General features: G+C 38.9%; 1 protein-coding gene and 1 non-coding gene across 5 annotated transcripts in view; both read right to left on the minus strand.

Annotated features, from left to right (window-relative positions):
* Positions 1–17,911, minus strand: part of RC3H2 (ring finger and CCCH-type domains 2) — a 56,250-nt gene that overhangs the window by 28,990 nt on the left and 9,349 nt on the right. For all 4 annotated transcript variants that reach the window (XM_054501421.2, XM_054501418.2, XM_054501420.2 and 1 more), the window contains exons 3-8: positions 14,801–14,918; positions 12,195–12,428; positions 5,106–5,281; positions 2,492–2,692; positions 1,886–2,018; positions 1,648–1,766 (exon numbers count right to left, since the gene is read on the minus strand). In XM_054501421.2, coding sequence (XP_054357396.1) covers positions 1,648–1,766; positions 1,886–2,018; positions 2,492–2,692; positions 5,106–5,281; positions 12,195–12,428; positions 14,801–14,918 — 981 coding nt within the window. The remainder of the gene's footprint in view (positions 1–1,647; positions 1,767–1,885; positions 2,019–2,491; positions 2,693–5,105; positions 5,282–12,194; positions 12,429–14,800; positions 14,919–17,911) is intronic.
* Positions 2,106–2,216, minus strand: LOC129044801 (small nucleolar RNA SNORD90). Its single transcript, XR_008504791.1, has one exon. It is a non-coding gene; the product is annotated as a small nucleolar RNA SNORD90 (small nucleolar RNA).

Raw genomic sequence — 17,911 nt, forward strand, 5'->3', positions numbered from 1 at the left:
TTTGCATCAAAATCTAAGACATTCTTATTCTTATGAGCCTAAGATGAAAACATTTGTTTTTAATATTTTAAGTTATAATACCTTCTCAGAATAAGGAGAGAAGCGTACAAAGTGTAGGTTTGATCCCAGCTCTTACTGACAGCACAATCTTTTTTATTTTTTATTTTTATTTTTGAGACAGAGTCTTGCTCTGTTGCCCAGGCTGGAGTGCAGTGGCGCCATCTCGACTCACTGCAAGCTCCACTTCCCAGGTTCAGGCCATTCTCCCTGCCTCAGGGAGCTCCCAGGTAGCTGGGACTACAGGCGCCTGCCACCACGCCCGGCTAATTTTTTTGTATTTTTAGTAAAGATGGGGTTTCACCATGTTAGCCAGGATGGTCTGGATCTCCTGACCTCGTGATCCGCCTGCCTCAGCCTCCCAAAGTGCTGGCATAGGCATGAGCCACTGTGCCCAGCCCCCTGACAGCACAATCTTATGTTATTTAACCTCTTTGAATTTCAGCTTGGAAATAGCAACTACATTGCAGGTGGCTGTGAGGATAAGAAATAATACATGTAAAACATTGAATGTAGTGAATGGCTCATAATAACTTATTAAATAGAAGTTATTAGTATAAAGGATTATATCTTAACTTCTTTTTATTTTATATTTTTGGAGACAAGAGTCACTGTCGCCCAGGCTGGAGTGCAGTGGCGCGATCTCGACTCACTGTAGCCTCCATCTCCCGGGTTCAAGCGATTCTCCTGACTCAGTCTTCTCAGTAGCTGGGATTACAGGCATCCACTACAATGCCTGGCTAATTTTTGTATTTTTTTTTTAGTAGAGATGGGGTTTCACCATGTTGGCCAGGCTGGTCTCGAACTTCTGGCCTCAAGTGATCCACTCACCTCAACCTCCCAAAGTGCTGGGATTACAGGCGTGAGCCACCGTGCCTGGCCAGGATTATATCTTAACTTCTAAAGTACATTGAAAATTCTCTTGAAAATTCAAATTTTGGCCGGGCACGGTGGCTCACGCCTGTAATCCCAGCACTTTGGGAGGCCGAGGTGGGCAGATCACCTGAGGTCAGGAGTCTGAGACCAGCCTGGCCAACATAGTAAAACCCTCTCTCTACAAAAAATACAAAAATCAGCAGGGCGTGGTGGCGCTGGCCTGTAATTCCAGTTACTTGGGAGGCTGAGGCAGGAGAATCACTTGAACTCAGGAGGCAGAGGTTGCAGTGAGCTGAGATAGCGTCACTGCACTCCAGCCTGGGCGACAAAGTGAGACTTTGTCTTAAAAAAAAAAAAAAAAAAGAAAGAAAATTCAAATTCCATAAATTTACATATAGAAATTCAATACAGAAAAAAATGACAATTTCCCACGGTAGGAAAGAATTAGACAAAATGTTTGGAATCAATTATCTACATTTGGTCAAAAATATTCTGTAATGAAGTATACTCACACCCAAGATACCCTCTAAACTCTTGGTGTGCTATGAAATGTTTACCAAGTACACTAAAAACTGGGTTCCTCCCAAAAGAACAGAGATGATAAAAACTTATGAGTCACATATAGAGTCCAATTAACAAAACAGCTTGTTAAGATGTTCAGGATGAAACTGAGTTAGAGACAATAGCAGTCAGAAATTTAATAAATGTACTTACCTGAGGGGTCTCATGGCCTTTTCTACTGTAATTCTGTATGAAGTCCACAAGGCCATGAACTACTGTTTTAACAGCTACCATTGCATTTTCTAGCTGCTCCCAAGTTGGTGAAACAGCATCTAAAATAAGCCACCAAGGGCATGGGGGTTGGGGGGGAAGAATGTTAGCAGTAATTCTCCTGTGTTATTCACCTCAAAAGTAGAAAAAAATATAAGCAACTGAGCATATTCCCACATACCTGGATTAGGGTCTATGTTTGCAAGAAGCTCTAAATGAGGCCTCAGTCTATTTAAGTTAGCTGGGTCACCTGTTCGTTGCAAAACAATTGTCAATTCCTGGACACTCTTTGCAAATGACTCTGGAGACTGTAGCTAACAAACAGAAATGAGAATGCTTTTTACTTTGGTTCTTATGACACATTTATACTCAAATACTTTCAATTTATCAACATATTTAATAGGTTTTCAAGTGTCTTCAGATTCCATAGTAGGAGTATCAGTGATGAATTAAATTTTCACCTCAGAATCTGCCCTATGAAATTCATCATTAGACACTTAGAAAACTTATAAGCTGTATTAACTCTCTGAGGTCAGAATATAGATAAGCTTGAAACCTTGTAAGCCTCACTGCTTTTATGCTAGTATCATGTATTTGCTTCCCTGTTGCATCCCTTTATTTTGCAAGTAGAAAAATAAAAAGAAAATAAGGACAATTTATAAGACATTTATAAGACATTTAAAAACATAGGAATCTCCAACTGTTTGTGTATAGACTCTTTAGAATATTCTAATACTCTTCAATATAACAGCAATGATAGAACATCAGCATCTCTAATTTCACAAACCTTATCAATGATAGACTGCATGTGTGATTTATGAGCCAAATCACCATACAAAAGAGAGGACCACTGTTCAGGTGAAATACGGAGTCCTGCTTCCATAGCAATATGAACAATTTGGGCATCATGTTCTCTGCGTAATGCTTCATAACTCCGAAATTCTTCCTTCAGCTGCATTAGGGAAGAGTCTTCATCTCTTTTGGTAACCTAAAAAATAGAAAAGAGAAAAAGAAACTCATCAGAATTGGTCTGTGCTTTCTCCCTTCAACTGATTCGTTTATTCCTTTTTCAGGGAGGGTGGGGGATACTTACATATCAGACACCACACAAATAAGGTACAAAGATAAGATAATGTCCTGACCACAAGTTCTTTCTGGAACAAAACAGAACTTACATAACTAAATACATAATCCTTGCCTTCAATGATTTCAGCCACTAGTAAGAAAGAGAAACTTGTAAGTAGAAAATTATAGTAAAAGTTATAAGGCTTGATGGCAACAAAGAGGAAAGGGAATTAAATTAGGGAGAAAAAAGGGATTTCAGAAAAGGCTTCTCCCAGCTGAAAGCTACATGAATTGATTTGTGCACAATAAACAGGAGTTTTCTGAGCAAAGAAAGGTGAGGAGGCCAGGGATGGTGGCTCATGCCTGTAATCCCAGCACTTTGAGAGGCCGAGGTGGGCAGATCACTTGAAGTCAGGAGTTTGAGACCAGCCTGGCCAACATGGCGAAACCCCATCTCAAATAAAAATACAAAGACTAGTCAGGCATGGTGGTGGCAGGCGCCTGTACTCCCACCTACTCGGGAGGCAGAGGTTGCAGTGAGCTGAGATAGCACCACAGCACTCCAGCCTGAGGGACAGAGTGAGACTCGGTCTCAAAAAAAAAAAAAAAAAAAAAAAAAGAGAAGGCGGAGAAATAGAATTTTTAAAAGAGAAGCAAGTGGTGAAACAGAAACATGAAAAAGCAGAACACATAGGGTTAAGGTATGATACAGGCTAGAGAAGAATAGAGGGCATTATATACTACGGCAGGAAATTTGGATATTATTATGAAGGGAATGTGAAACCACTGATTTTTTTTGCAAGGGTGGGGACGGGGAGGACAGGGTCTTTGTCACCCAGGCTGGAGTGCAGTGGCACGATCTAGGCTTACTGCAGCCTTGACTTTCTGGGCTCAAGTAATCCTCTCGCTTTGGCCTCCCAAAGTGCTGGGATTACAGGTATAAACCACTGCACAGAGCAGATTGAGGATTTTTAAGCAGATAAGTGACATGATCAGATTTATGTTTTAAAAAACATCACTTTAGTAACAGTAGAGGATGAAGATAGACAAGCAAGGAATCCAGCTAATAGGCAGGCATATATTACCACTACCACATGATAATTAAGAAATTTTCTAGGGAGGCTGAGGCAGGAGGATGGCCTAGGCCCAGGAGGAGTTCAAGGCTGCAGTGAACTATGATGGCACCACTGCACTCCAGCCTAAGCAACAGAGCAAAAGTCTGTTGCTTTGAAAAAAAAAAAAAAGAAAAGAAGAAATTTTCTGCTACCAGAGAAATTATCATCAGGGTATTTATATAGCTTTAATTTCTACTTAAGTAGTAAAACACTATACATTCAAAAGGTACAGAGTTTTACAGGGCCTAGTGAGGTTGTGTGTGGAACCAGAGATTAATTTCAATTGTTGCTCTAAGAGCATGAAACTAAACACTGTAACTATGAGGCAGATAGTGTCCAAGCCTCATTAGTGGAGTTAAATGAATTCACTTCAACAAATTTCTATTATCAACCTGTTATCTCAAACTAAGTGGTCTGCCAAAGAAACATTTTTCTGTCTGTACTATTTTCACTCTTGGGGACTATAAAACCAACAAAATAACCTAAATAAGCTTTGATTTCAAATTTAAATGTTTTACTTTCATAGAAGCCAAGGCCTTTCTATTTCCAAGTACATGAGCCTTTCTCAAGACCCAGCCAGCAACCTACACTCTTGGATCACAAATACTTTAAGGATTCAGCTTGCTTTCAGTATCTGTCACTACCCACTAGACTATTAGACAATGAAACTACATTTTAAAATATCTTGGGGTTCCTCCCTACCCTTTCCACTGAACAAAAAACAACATCTAAAAGCAGAGTGGGCCAATCTCCTCAACTTTCCATTTCCTGGTTATATCTGAGATAACATGTAGGCCATTTTCAGATTAAAGGTGTTAATCTAATCACTACAGAGAATGAGATAACAAAAATAATAATGGGTTAGAAAGTTTACATACTCCTTATGAAGTTTCCAATAAAGTTTCTGATTTCAAGACACTAAATGTAAAGAAATGAGGCTTCTGCAGTCCACTTTTACTTGATAAGAGTCAAGTTTACCAAATGATTTCCTTATGTTCTTTCTGTTACTGACATCTTCATATATATGCTCTTATTTTGCCAAGATAGTAAAGGGTACTACCAAAAGGTGGTATCACAGATGCAATCAATGCAGAAGGAAAGTTTCCTCTCAACTCTTGGAAGCATTCTGCATTGCTAGGGCCTCTAGACTGGGTAACACGAATTTCAGGTAGTCTCTGTCTCACAAACAGGCATGTCTTTACATAGATACTTATTGCTTACCTTAAAACAAGAAGCTCGATACAGTAGTTGCACAACATGACCAATACTTGTTTTTGATGCCTGAGGAAATCTTGGTTCTAGTCTCTGCACAACAAAAAGTACCAGAACTTTCCTTGAGAGGGCAGAACCATCTTCTAATGCCAGTAACACCAGCTTCAAGGCCTCTTCTTGCATAGCTAAAAATATTAAAGGAACATGAGTTCATGACAAATGAGGAACCCATCAGATCATGTGTGTCATAGGCATCTTTGGGTATTAGAGTTTATAGTGGCCCATTACCCATAATTTATATTTAATTAGCACAAAGAGGACATCACACATACATAATTTAAAAGGTAATCAAGCAAAATAAAACATACTTTCCATAAATAAAACATATTTTCCACTAAATACCAATCAGAACACAAGTTAACAGAACTTAAAATATATTCTGTATTTAACAGTCAATTAGATGATGATAATGTTAAGGTAAAAAAAGTCATTTATAAAACACATAGCTGGGTGTGGTGGTTCACGCCTGTAAATCCCAGCACTTTGAGAGGCCGAGGCAGGACTGTTTGAGCCCAGGAGTTTGAGACCAGTTTGGGTAATATAGAGAGCCCCTGTCTCTACAAAAAAATGTTAAATATTAAAAAAATTAGCCAGGCATGGTGGCATGTGCCTGTGGTTCCAGCTACTTGGGAGGCGGAAGTGGAGGATCACTTGAGCCCAGGAGGTTGAAACTGTAGTGAGCTGTGATCACGTCACTGCACTCCAGCCTGGGTAACAGAGACCGACCCCATCTCAAATAAATATATAAAAATTAGGCCAGGCGTGGTGGCTCACGCCTATAATTCCAGCACTTTGGGAGGCCAAAGCGGGCAGATCATGAGGTCAGGAGATCGATACCATCCTGGCTAACACGGTGAAACCCCGTCTCTACTAAAAATACAAAAATTAGCCGGATGTGGTGGCAGGCACCTGTAGTCCCAGCTACTTGGGAGGCTGAGGCAGGAGAATGGCGTGAACCCGGGGGGTGGAGCTTGCAGTGGGCCGAGATCGTGCCACCACACTCCAGCCTGAGCAACAATGTGAGACTCCATCTCTAAAAAAAAAAAATTAAACGCACCGAACTACTCTGACAATGATATGCAAAGGACCCAAAGTCGGCTTATAATAAATGGTATTGTTTTCATGCATGAGACTGCCACTTTGCCTGTCAGAACTATTTTGTATATAATTTAAAAAATGATATTAGCCTCTGAATGCAAAACCCAAAGAAGGTATTAATTTCATTCATGTCGCTTCACAGCCAGGAATATATGGTATAATCTGAAGTTAATCATTAGAGAACATCAGACAAACCTAAATTAAGAAATATTCCGAGACTGGGCATGCTGGCTCATGCTTGTAATCCCAGCACTTTGGGAGGCCAAGGTGTGCAGATCACCTGAGGTCAGGAGTTCGAGACCAGCCTGGCCAACATGGTGAAACCCCTTCTCTACTAAAAATATAAAAATTAGCTGGGCATGGTGGCGTGCATCTGTAGTCCCAGCTACTCAGGAGGCTGAGGCAGGAGAATCCCTTGAACCCGGGAGGCGGAGGTTGCAGTGAGCCGAGATTACGCCACTGCACTCCAGCCTGGCGACATAGCGAGAGTCCGTCTCCAAAAAAAAAAAAAGAAATATTCTGTAAAACAAATGGTCTGTATTCTTCAGGAATATCAGTGTCATGAAAGGCAAAGAAAAGCTGAGGAACAGTTCCAGAATAAAGACGACTAAAAAGAGACATGACTAAAACGTGTAGAAAGTGATCTTGAACTGGATCTTACACTTGAAGAAAATAAATACTATAAAAGATATTTTTGGAATAGTTGACAAAAGTGGAATATGAACTACAAATTGTATATAGTACTGTATTGTATCATTAATTTTTAAAAATTTAATGAATGTAATATTGTTACATAAGACAGTATCCTTGTTTTTAGGAAAACTAAATACTTTAGTTTTAAAGTATTAAAAGGAAAGGAGCATAAAACAAGCAACCTACTCTCAAATGGTTCAGAAGAGAGGGAAAGAATAACAAATATGGCAAAATATTAGAAACTGCTGAATATCAGTAAAGAATATACAAAAAATTTTCTGCATTATTCTTACAACTTTTCAGTAAATACGAAATTATTTCAGAATTACAAATTACAAATACATGGTTATCAATCAAAACAATAGAGCTTAAGAGCTGAAAGATTATCTAGATTCAAAATACAAACCCTTTTTCTAAGTGAGGCTACTGAGGTCCAGAGAAGTTAAGTGACTAAACTAAGATAACATATCTAGTTACCAGCAAAATTGGAACTATAATGGCAAAAACCACAATTACTTCTGCACCAATCTAATAGAACCAAGGACTTTTAAAATTCTTTTAATTTTTTCTTCTTTTTTCTTTTTTTTGCCTCCCAGGGTTTCTCTGCTAGCAAGGACTTATTTAAACATTGAGATAAAATTAACCATTTTAACCGCACAATTCAGTGGTATGTACTATATTCACAATGTTGTACAACCATCAACTTTGTCTAATTTAAGACATGTTCATCACCCCAAAGGAAACTCATCGCCATTAAGCAGTCACTGTTCATATACTCTATACACAGCCCCTGGCAACCACTAGTTGGCTGTCTGGTTTCTTTCATTTAACGTGGTTTTTTTTTTTTTGAGACAAAGTCTTGCTCTGTCACCCAGGCTAGAGTGCAGTGGCACGATCTTGGCTCACTGCAACCTCCGCCTCCTGGGTTCAAACGATTCTTGTGCCTCAGCCTCCCGAATAGCTGGGATTACAGGTGTGCACCACCATGCCCAGCTAATTTTTTTCTATTTTCAGTAGAGACAGAGTTTTGCCATGTTGGTCAGGCTGGTCTCAAACTCCTGACCTCAAGTCAAGCCTCGGCCTCCCAAAGTGCTGGGATTACAGGTGTGAGCCACAGTGCCCGACCTAATGTAGTTTTTTTGAAGCTCATCCACATGCAGCATGTATCAGTATTTATTCCTTTTATGGCTGAGGAATAGCCTATTTATGGATACACTACATTTTGTTTATCCATTTATCACTTGATGGACATTCGGATTGTTTCCACCTTTTGACTATTGTGAATAATGCTGCAAATAAACATTTGTATACAAGTATTAGTTTGAATACCTGTTTTCTATTCTTTTGGGTATATACCTAGGAATAAAACTGCTGGGTCATATGGTAATTCTGTTTAACTTTTTAAGGAACTGACAAATTGTTTTCCAAAGCAGCACACCATTTTACATGTCCACATTCTCCACGTTCTCATCAACATTTGTTATGTTCCATTTTAAAAATTAGGGCCACTTCAGCATTTTGAGAGGCTGAGATGGGAGGATCACTTGAAGCCAGAAGTTCCGAAGTTACAGTGGGCTATAATCGTGCCACTGCACTCCAGCCTGAGCAATGGAGCAAGACCCTGTCTCTAAAAAAATGAAATAAAATAATGGCCAAGTGGGTATAAACAAGCAAGTCACTGTGATTTTGATTTGCATCTCCCTAATAACTAAATACACTCAGGATTTTTTCATGTGTTTGTTAGTCATCGTGTCTCTTCTTCGGAGAAATGTCTATTCAAGTTATTTACCCACTTTTAAGTTAGGTTGTCTTTTTGTTTCTGAGCTGTAGAACAAAAGAGATTTGACACCTAGTCTAGTGCTTCTTAAAGTAAACATCAGGAAATATCTAAAGGTAACATTCTTAACTTCTGTATAAAAGTAGATTTTTGAAATATTTTAAAACTTTGTATCATGGAAAATTTGCCTCACTTTTAGTAATGCTAAGATTTATCAGTGGGTTCAGACTTTATCCATCTACTATAAATTTCCCCAGTAACCTCTCATCTAATGGGTTTAACAGCCACAAATAATTCTTGCTGAAGCCCATTAATACATTTGGGGATGCAAAATTGTGATTATTCTAATTGTATCATTTTCTAAATGTATTATTAGTTTGAATTCAGCTAAAAGAGGAAACTTTCCTCAATATATAAGAACTGTCCCTGAAATTGTTTGTACATATTGTGTTTCAATCCTTTGGAATCATTCATTATGATGTTTAAATTGCCCCACTTACATCTAGTAGGAGCTCCTTCATGTTCAATTCTTTGTCCTTTCAACAAAATTGTCTCTCCCTCCTCTCTTTCTCTGGGGGTCAACTGATCCTACCACCTCTGCCTCCCAAAGTACTGGGATTATAAGCTTTTTTGCTTCCCCCCTCCCCACCCAGCACAAGACTTCCTACCCTAGGACTGGAATAAGGCATTTACCCAAAGAGCCCTGCCTCCTTTTAGTGGGAAATGGTATATATGAAAGCCCACAATCTGGGTGTTATGGTTATTCATCACTTCTAAGCATTTTCAGTGGACAGACCTTGGACATTGGCATTTTTTAGAAATAGAAAAACAATTGGGTGTGTACTAACATTGCCAATTCAAATTTAAGGCTGCAGGAGTTTTACTTAAATCTTTGATTTTATACTTGTATCTTTTTTTTTTTTTTTTGAGACGGAGTTTTGCTCTTTCGCCCAGGCTAAAGTGAAGTGGCATGATCTCAGCTCACTGCAACCTCTGCCCCCAGGTTAGAGCAATTCTCGTGCCTCAGCCTCCCGAGTAGCTGAGATTATAGGCGCCTGCCACCACACCTGGCTAATTTTTGTATTTTTAGTAGAGACGGGGTTTCACCATGTTGGCCAGGCTAGTCTTGAACTCCTGACCTCAGGTGATCCACCCACCTCAGCCTCCCAAAGTGCTGGGATTACAGGCATGAGCCACCGCGCCCGGCCTTGTATCTTTTTTTTAAATGCTGAAAGTCTTGCTTCTGGTGGCATTAACATAATTATTTGCTTGCTTCTTTTATCCAACTGTGTGTTTGTTTAAGTTTCTAAATAACAGTACCAGAATTATGAACAATATGACAAACGAATATAATTTAGGATTTATTATATATTCCACTAGGGATATAAAAGTCAAAACACTGTGTTCTAAAGTAACCTGAAATAATTCATTCTCAAATGGATATGCCACCAACTTGTTTTCGCTTTATTTTTAGGTATTATTTTGATTATTTTTAATTAAATTTAAAAAATATTTAAAGTTGTTTTATAATTACATAAAACATTTATGTGGTTCCAAAGTACAAAACGAGAGAGTTGGCAAAGTCTAGCTTCTGTCCCTGTCTGCTTTCCCTTGATTCCTCATTCTTCTACATACTGGTATTAGTCTTCTATTTTTTTGCCATTGTTTCTTTTGGAAAATTTAAATGAATATGTGGATTTTCTCCCTCCTTCTCTTACTTAGAAAGTACTATACTGAGCACATTATTCTGGACCTTGCTTTTATTTTTTAACTTACCAACGTATCTGGAGGTCACACCCTAGCAGAATATATACTTCTTCCTCATTTCTTTCGACAGCTGCATAGTACTACACTGGAAGGATATACCACAGTTTATTATACTAGTACCTTATTACGCATAGGCATTCAGGTTGTTTCCAGATGTTTGCTATTACAAATAGTGCTTTTATAACTGTATGCATTCTGTACCTTCTGTTGTCTCTTTGGGATAGATTCCTAGAAGTGGGATTGCTAGACCAAAGGGTAAACACAGAGGTAATATTTTCAGATGTTGCCAAATTCCTTTCTTTAAAAGTCTGTACCACTTTGCATGCCCATGACTACTGGATGAAAGTACCTCACACCCTTGCCAACAGAATATATTTTCAGACTTTAAGATTCTGCCAATCTGATAGGTGAGAGATGGTATTTCTTGCATCTTTTGTCAATTTTTCAATTGGTTGTTGGTCTTTTTCTTCTGAATTTTTAGATATACCTTATATATTAGTTATATTAGTCCTCTGTGTATGTTTGTTATGTAATTTATAAATATTTTCCCCAGTTGGTCTTCTTTTTCCTTTGCATATAATTTTTTGTGATGTAAATTAAACACAAAATTATACAGTCAAATATCAATTTCTTCCCTTATTGTTTCTAGATTTTGAGTTAAAATTAGAAAAATGTTCCCTACTCACAGGTTATACAGAAATATATTCTTTTATTGGTTTTTATTACCTAATTTATTTTTATTTTTAATAAGGATTTCTGACATGTTTGTAATTTATATAGTTTATAATAAGAAATGCATCTAATTTTGTTTTTTCCACATTTTGATCTAGTTGTCCCAACATCACTTATTAAAAGTTTCCTTTCCAAAAATAAATTCTACCTGAACTGTAATTGTAAATCACAAAGTTCAAATAATAAACCTTCAGGAAGAAAACACAAGAGGGAACTTCATAACCTTGGTATAGGTGAAGATTTTTTAAGACAGAACATAGATAACACTAATCATAAATAATTATCCCCTAAAAACGATCAAGAGTTTAAACATTTTTTTTCAGACCAAAAAAAAAGCTTACCTTTCTTTGGCTTATTATGTGTTCAATCTTAGGCCTCTAACTTGGTTTTCTAATTTGTAAAACTGTAGCTATATTGCCTAACTTGACGGCTATATTGCCTAACTTGAGAAATTTTGTTTTAAAACACAAAAGCACTGTCTATCATATAAATTAAGATTAATAAAAACGGATTTATATTGGCTGGGTGCCGTGGCTCACGCCTGTAATCCTAGAACTTTGGAAGGCTGGGGCAGGCAGATCACCTGAGGTCAGGAGTTCCAGACCAGCCTGGCCAACATGGTGAAACCCTGTCTGTACAAAAAATAGAAAAATTAGCCGGGTGTGATGGCATATGCCTGTAGTCCCAGCTACTTAGGGGGCTGAGTCAGGAGAATTGCTTGAGCATCGATGTCGAGGCTGCAGTGAGCCAAGACTGCACCACTGCACTCCAGCCTGGGTGACAGAGCGAGACTCTGTCTCCAACAAAACAAAACAGCAATAACAACAACAACAAAAACAAATTTATATTTAATTATATCAAGATTTGTACATATAAAGATGGGTTGAGTCTCAGGATTCACCGAGCTCCAGAAATTGGCATCCTCAAGCCCCAATAGCTAATAAAAAAGGTAAGATAGTAACCTATCTTACCTGGCCCTAAAAACTGGCATCCTCGAGCCCTGACAGCGGCCCATAGATTGGCAGACAACTGCTGAGGGTTCTGGTGCTGTAATATCAGTTCTGTTACAGTTCTTTCTCCAAGGGAACGAGCTGCTCGCATGGCTCTTACACGACCTTCTTCCTCCACCAGTTGACAGTTTACAAGTGTCACCAGTTTCCTTTGCATTGGACGGCTCAGTGCACTCTGGTTCAAGCTAGCTACACCTTTAGGAAAACGAAAACAAAGGGAGCTAAAGTTTTTTCAATAAAAAATAAAGGTCAATTTTCATTATCTGTATTTAATGATTAAGCCACAATTCCTAATGAGTCCCTTGTAATGTGCTTTCATTTTTCTAACAGTATTCTGTCTCTGTTTGTTATTATTCTATAGTAATAAGAAGCCTAATTTTTAGTTACTTTAGCAGTTTAACCTAAAAGTAAAAATGACTCTATTTTTTAATTGTATATAAGACATTTAGAATACTGCTTAATGGTAAGCTCTTAGATTCCACTCCTATGTACCTATGTAAGAATATTGCTCCAGCAATTCTCCCCTCTCCCACATTATCAAATTTTCCCTCTTTACTTGAACATTTCCATCATCACAGAATAAGAACAAGTATGCTGTTATTTCATCCATCTAAAATACAAATATTTTCATTGATCCTGCTTCCCCTATCAAATCTGCCCCATTTCTTTTTTTTTTTTTTTTTTGGAGACAGAGTCTCACTCTGTTGCCCAGGCTGGAGTGCAGTGGCACAATCTCAGCTCACTGAAACCTCTGCCTCCCGGGTTCAAGCAATTCTCCTGCCTCAGCCTCCCAAGTAGCTAGGATTACAGGCGAGTGTCACCAAACCCGGCTTATTTTTTTTGTATTTTTAGTAGAGATGGGGTTTTACCATGTTGGCCAGGGTGGTCTCAAACTCCTGACCCCAAGTGATCTGCCCGCCTCGGCCTTTCAAAGTGCTGGAATTATAGGCATGAGCCACTGCGCCCAGCCTCTGTTCCATTTCTTTCTTCTCTTTTACAGCAAATTTTCTAGAGTTATCTATACTCGCTATTTCCTAGTCTATTGCCTTAACTACTTGGCCAATTGTAGATCACTACAATTGATCTGTTCACTACTTCCAATTCCTTGTTTCACAATCTCTGAAACCTACCCCAATCAAATTTTTCCCACTATCACTTGACCAAACTTGCTAAATTGGTTAAATTAGTTAATTCTTAGTTCCTTATTTTAACTGACCTTCCAACAGCATTCAACACACATGATTACTCATTACTCCTTTAAAACACATTATTTGGCTTACTAATGTATCCCAACACTAGAAGAACGCCTGACACTCTCAGTCCATGCTCTTTAGATAGCTGTTCAATAAATGAATGAATGAATACAGGAGATAAGTTTCTCAGTAAAATCACTATGGCCACATACACAACAGTGCAAAGCATTCAGTAGGTACAAAATACTCAATATATTCATTTATTCAACAATTGTTTATTACACCTATGATGTGCTAAGTATGCAGTGATAAAATTTCAGTTTTGTCATAGACTTAAAATAATTTATTACACTTCTACGTCTATCTCCTCCAGTAAACTGTGGGCTCCATGATGGAAGTGACCTTAATCACTGTTAAGTGCTCAATAAAATTTAATGAATGACTGAATGAATACATGCATACATAAAGCTGTCTTAATAGAACTTATCAAAACTAATATTCTGTTACAGCACTATTACACAATGAATTCAAATAATGTACAAATTTCAAGATGCAGTGACTCTGGTAAATTTTTTTTTTTTTTTTGAGACAAGGTCTCACTCCCATTGCCCAGGTTGAGTGCAGTGGCATGATCACAGCTCACTGCAGCCTCAACTTCCTGGGCTCATGTGATTCTCCTACACCAGTCTCCTCAGTAGCTGGGACTACAGGCGTGTGTCACCATGCCCAGCTAATTTTTTGTATTTTTAGTAGAGATGGGCTTTCGCCTTGTTGCCCAGGCTGGTCTCAAACTCCTGGGCTCAAGAAATCCACCCACCTTAGCCTCATAAAGTGCTCAGATTACAGGCATGAAGCCACCACGCCCAGCTTGAATTCTTTTTTTTTTTTTTTTTTTTGTGAGACAGAGTCTTGCTCTGTCGCCCCAGGCTGGAGTGCAGTGGCACCATCTCGGCTCACTGCAAGCTCTGCCTCCCGGGTTCACGCCATTCTCCTGCCTCAGCCTCCGGAGTAACTGCGACTACAGGCGTCTGCCAAGACGCCCGGCTGATTTTTTGTATTTTTAGTAGAGACAGGGTTTCACCGTGTTAGCCAGGATGGTCTCGATCTTCTGACCTTGTGATCCGCCCGCGATGGCCTCCCGAAGTGCTGGGATTACAGGCGTGAGCCACCGCGCCTGGCTCCAGCTTGAATTCTTAATAACAATATTGGTTTCAGAAAATAGGACAACATAATTTTCTCAATCTATACATTTTTCAAGGCATTTCTCAAACAAACTCCTTTTCCATAACTTAATAGTGTATCCACATCAAGTCATTCAAAGTAAATGTACTACCAAGTCCTACTTATCAGTAAAAATGCATTTTATGAACTTACCTTTACCTCCACTTAGTGGTTTTAAGTAGAGTGCCAAATCCTCAACGCATTTCTTTGCAACCTCATAGTGTTTATTCTCACCTAGATTACTTAACTTAATTGATTGATGATCTGGTACCTTAAAAAAAAGAAAAAAAAGGAATATTGCAGAAATACATTCATTCAGCTCATGCAACTATTATTTATGTACTTGATAATAATCTTGGTGAGTATAAAATTATAATGCACAGATAATACATGAAAGCCATTTAAGTAAAATTAAAGTCAAACACCTAGCCAAACTGCTTTCCACAAACCAAAAATAAGGCTGGGCATGGTGGCTCATGCCCATAATCCCAGCACTTCGGGAGGCCGAGGCGGCAGATTAACTGAAGTTAGGAGTTTGAGACCAGCCTGGCCAACATGGTGAAACCCCATCTCTACTAAAAACTACAAAAATTAGCCAGGTGTGGTGGTGGATGCCTGTGATCCTAGCTACTCAGGAGGCTGAGGCAGGAGAATCTCTTGAACCCGGGAGGCTGAGGTTGCAGTGAGCTGAGACCCCACCAGTACACTCCAGTCTGGGTGACAGAGTGAGACTCCATCTCAAAATAACAACAATAACAGCAACAATAAAAAATAACATACTTAACAGCAGGAGCTGTGTGGATTAATGAAGGAAGAAAAGAAGCAGAAAGTTAACAGTATTGTATCGATGCTAATTTCTTGGTGTTGGATGTTAACATTAGGTTAAGCTGTGGAAAGTTATACAAGTTCTCTGAATAGTATTTTTTGCAACTTTTTTGTAAGTCTGAAAGAATTTCAAAATTAAAGAGTGGAGAAAAAAAGACACAGTTTTTTTTTTTTTTTCCCCATAGCACTTATCACCTTTTTACTATATTATTTACTTAAGATAAGCATTATAAGACAGAGTGTTCTCATTCAAAGGTCAAAACTTGGGTTAAAATTGCAGCTCTGCTACTTCTATGAATGACCTTGAGTAAATTACTTAACTGCTCCAAGTCATAATTTCCGTATCTGCAAAATGAAGATGAAAATCTGTATTTTGTAGTACTGCTATAAAAGTTCAATATAGGCCAGGTGCGGTGGCTCACGCCTGGAATCCCAGCACTTTGGGAGGCCGAGGCGGGCGGATCATGAGGTCAGGAGATCAAGACCATCCTGGCTAACACAGTGAAACCCCGTCTCTACTAAAAATACAAAAAATTAGCCGGGCGTGGTGGCGGGCGCCTGTAGTCCCAGCTACTCCGGAGGCTGAGGCAGGAGAATGGCGTGAACCTGGGAGGCGGAGCTTGCAGTGAGCCGAGATCGCGCCACTGCACTCCAGGCTGGGGCGACAGAGCAAGGCTCCGTCTCAAAAAAAAAAGAAAAAGTTAAATGTAATTCAACAAAGAATTATATTTATGGAGAGCTTACCATGCACTGGGCACAGTTATAGGTACCAGGGATATATCAATAAGCAAAACAGACAAAATGTTTTGCCTTTGTGGAGCTCACATTCTAATGGAGAGGAGAAGAGGTAGCCAATCAATAAATTAAAAACATAATAAATATGTAGTGTTCCAAGAGGTGAAATTATAGAGCAAAGATAAGGGAGACTGGAAATACTAGCGAGGGGTTACAATTTTAATTAGGGTGGTCAGGATTGGCTCCCTTGAGAACTGTGAGATATGAATAAAGAACATGAAGAGAGAGGCTGGGCACGGTTGCTCACGCCTATAATCCCAGCACTTTGGGAGGCCAAGGTGGGCAGATCACTTGAGGTCAGGAGTTCGAGACCAGCCTGGCCAATATGGTGAGACCCCATCTCTACTAAAAATACAAAAATTATCCGGGCATGGTGGCGCGCACCTGTAATCCCAGCTACTCGAGAGGCTGAGGCAGGAGAATCACTTGAACCTGGGAGGTGGAGGTTGCAGTGAGCCGAGATTGCGCCACTGTACTACAGTCTGGGTGACAGTGAGAGATTTCATCTCAACAACAACAACAACAAAGAAAATGGAGAGAGACTGAACGTTCTAGGCAAAGGTAACAGTAACTACAAAAGCCATCAGTTGGCAATATACTTGGTATATCTGAGAACTGGCTAAGAAACCAGTGTAGCCTAAGCAGAATAAGAACAGTAGTAGAAGAGGTAACAGAATTCACACTGTAAAGACCCGTAGGCAATTTAAGAACCAACTGAGATAACATTTACAAATGATATTTACACAATACCTGTTGAGCTACAGCAGATGCTAAATAAATCGTAGCTAGGTTTTTTTTTTTTTTTTTTTTTTGAGACAGGGTCTCACTTCCATCACCCAGGCTGGAGTGCAGTGGCACGATCATGGCTCTCTGCAGCCTTGACCTCCTGGGCTCAAGTGAACCTCCCATCTCACCATCTCAGCCTCCCAAGTAGGTGGGACTACAGTCACACACCACCATGCCTGACTAATTTTTGTATTTTTTGTAGAGATGGGGTTTCGCCATGTTGTCCAGGCTAGTCTCGAACTCCTGGCCTCAAGCAGCCTGCCCACTTCAGCCTCCCAAAGTGCTGAGATTACAGGCGTAAGCCACTGTGTCTGGTGGTAGCTAGTATTCTTACAAAAAGTCTATGATATTTTATCAAATCTAAAATGTTATTGTTTGCAAGAGGCAACATTTTATACTCCATTAACAAAAATATACTGCCAATTAAATTAAGATACACTATCGATTGTAGATGCACCTTGATTTCATAGTGTGTAACTTGATTATAAACACTGAAAAGAGATTTTGTGCTTTACAAGGAGGACTTCAAATATCAAGATACTAAAGGAATGAATGAAGTATTTTGGTTTATTGGATTTTCTATTAAATCAGAAAAATAATTCCTTTCTGGCTTTAATATGTAGTACATGATGTATAGAATTTCATCTTCTTCCTAATTTGTAAAATGGGGATAATAAGTATCTGAAAAGCTATGGTAAGAATTAGTAATAATAAATGCTGAATACTTACTGTCAAACCTAATACAAAGTAGACCCTCATTAAATATGTTATTTCAAATCTAGAGTCTTGCTTTGATTCAATAAAATAATTACAAACATGAATTCTATAGCACATATTCTTTTTTTTTTTTTTCCCTAA

This window comes from Pongo pygmaeus, chromosome 13, assembly GCF_028885625.2.
Source record: "Pongo pygmaeus isolate AG05252 chromosome 13, NHGRI_mPonPyg2-v2.0_pri, whole genome shotgun sequence".
NCBI lineage: Eukaryota > Metazoa > Chordata > Mammalia > Primates > Hominidae > Pongo > Pongo pygmaeus.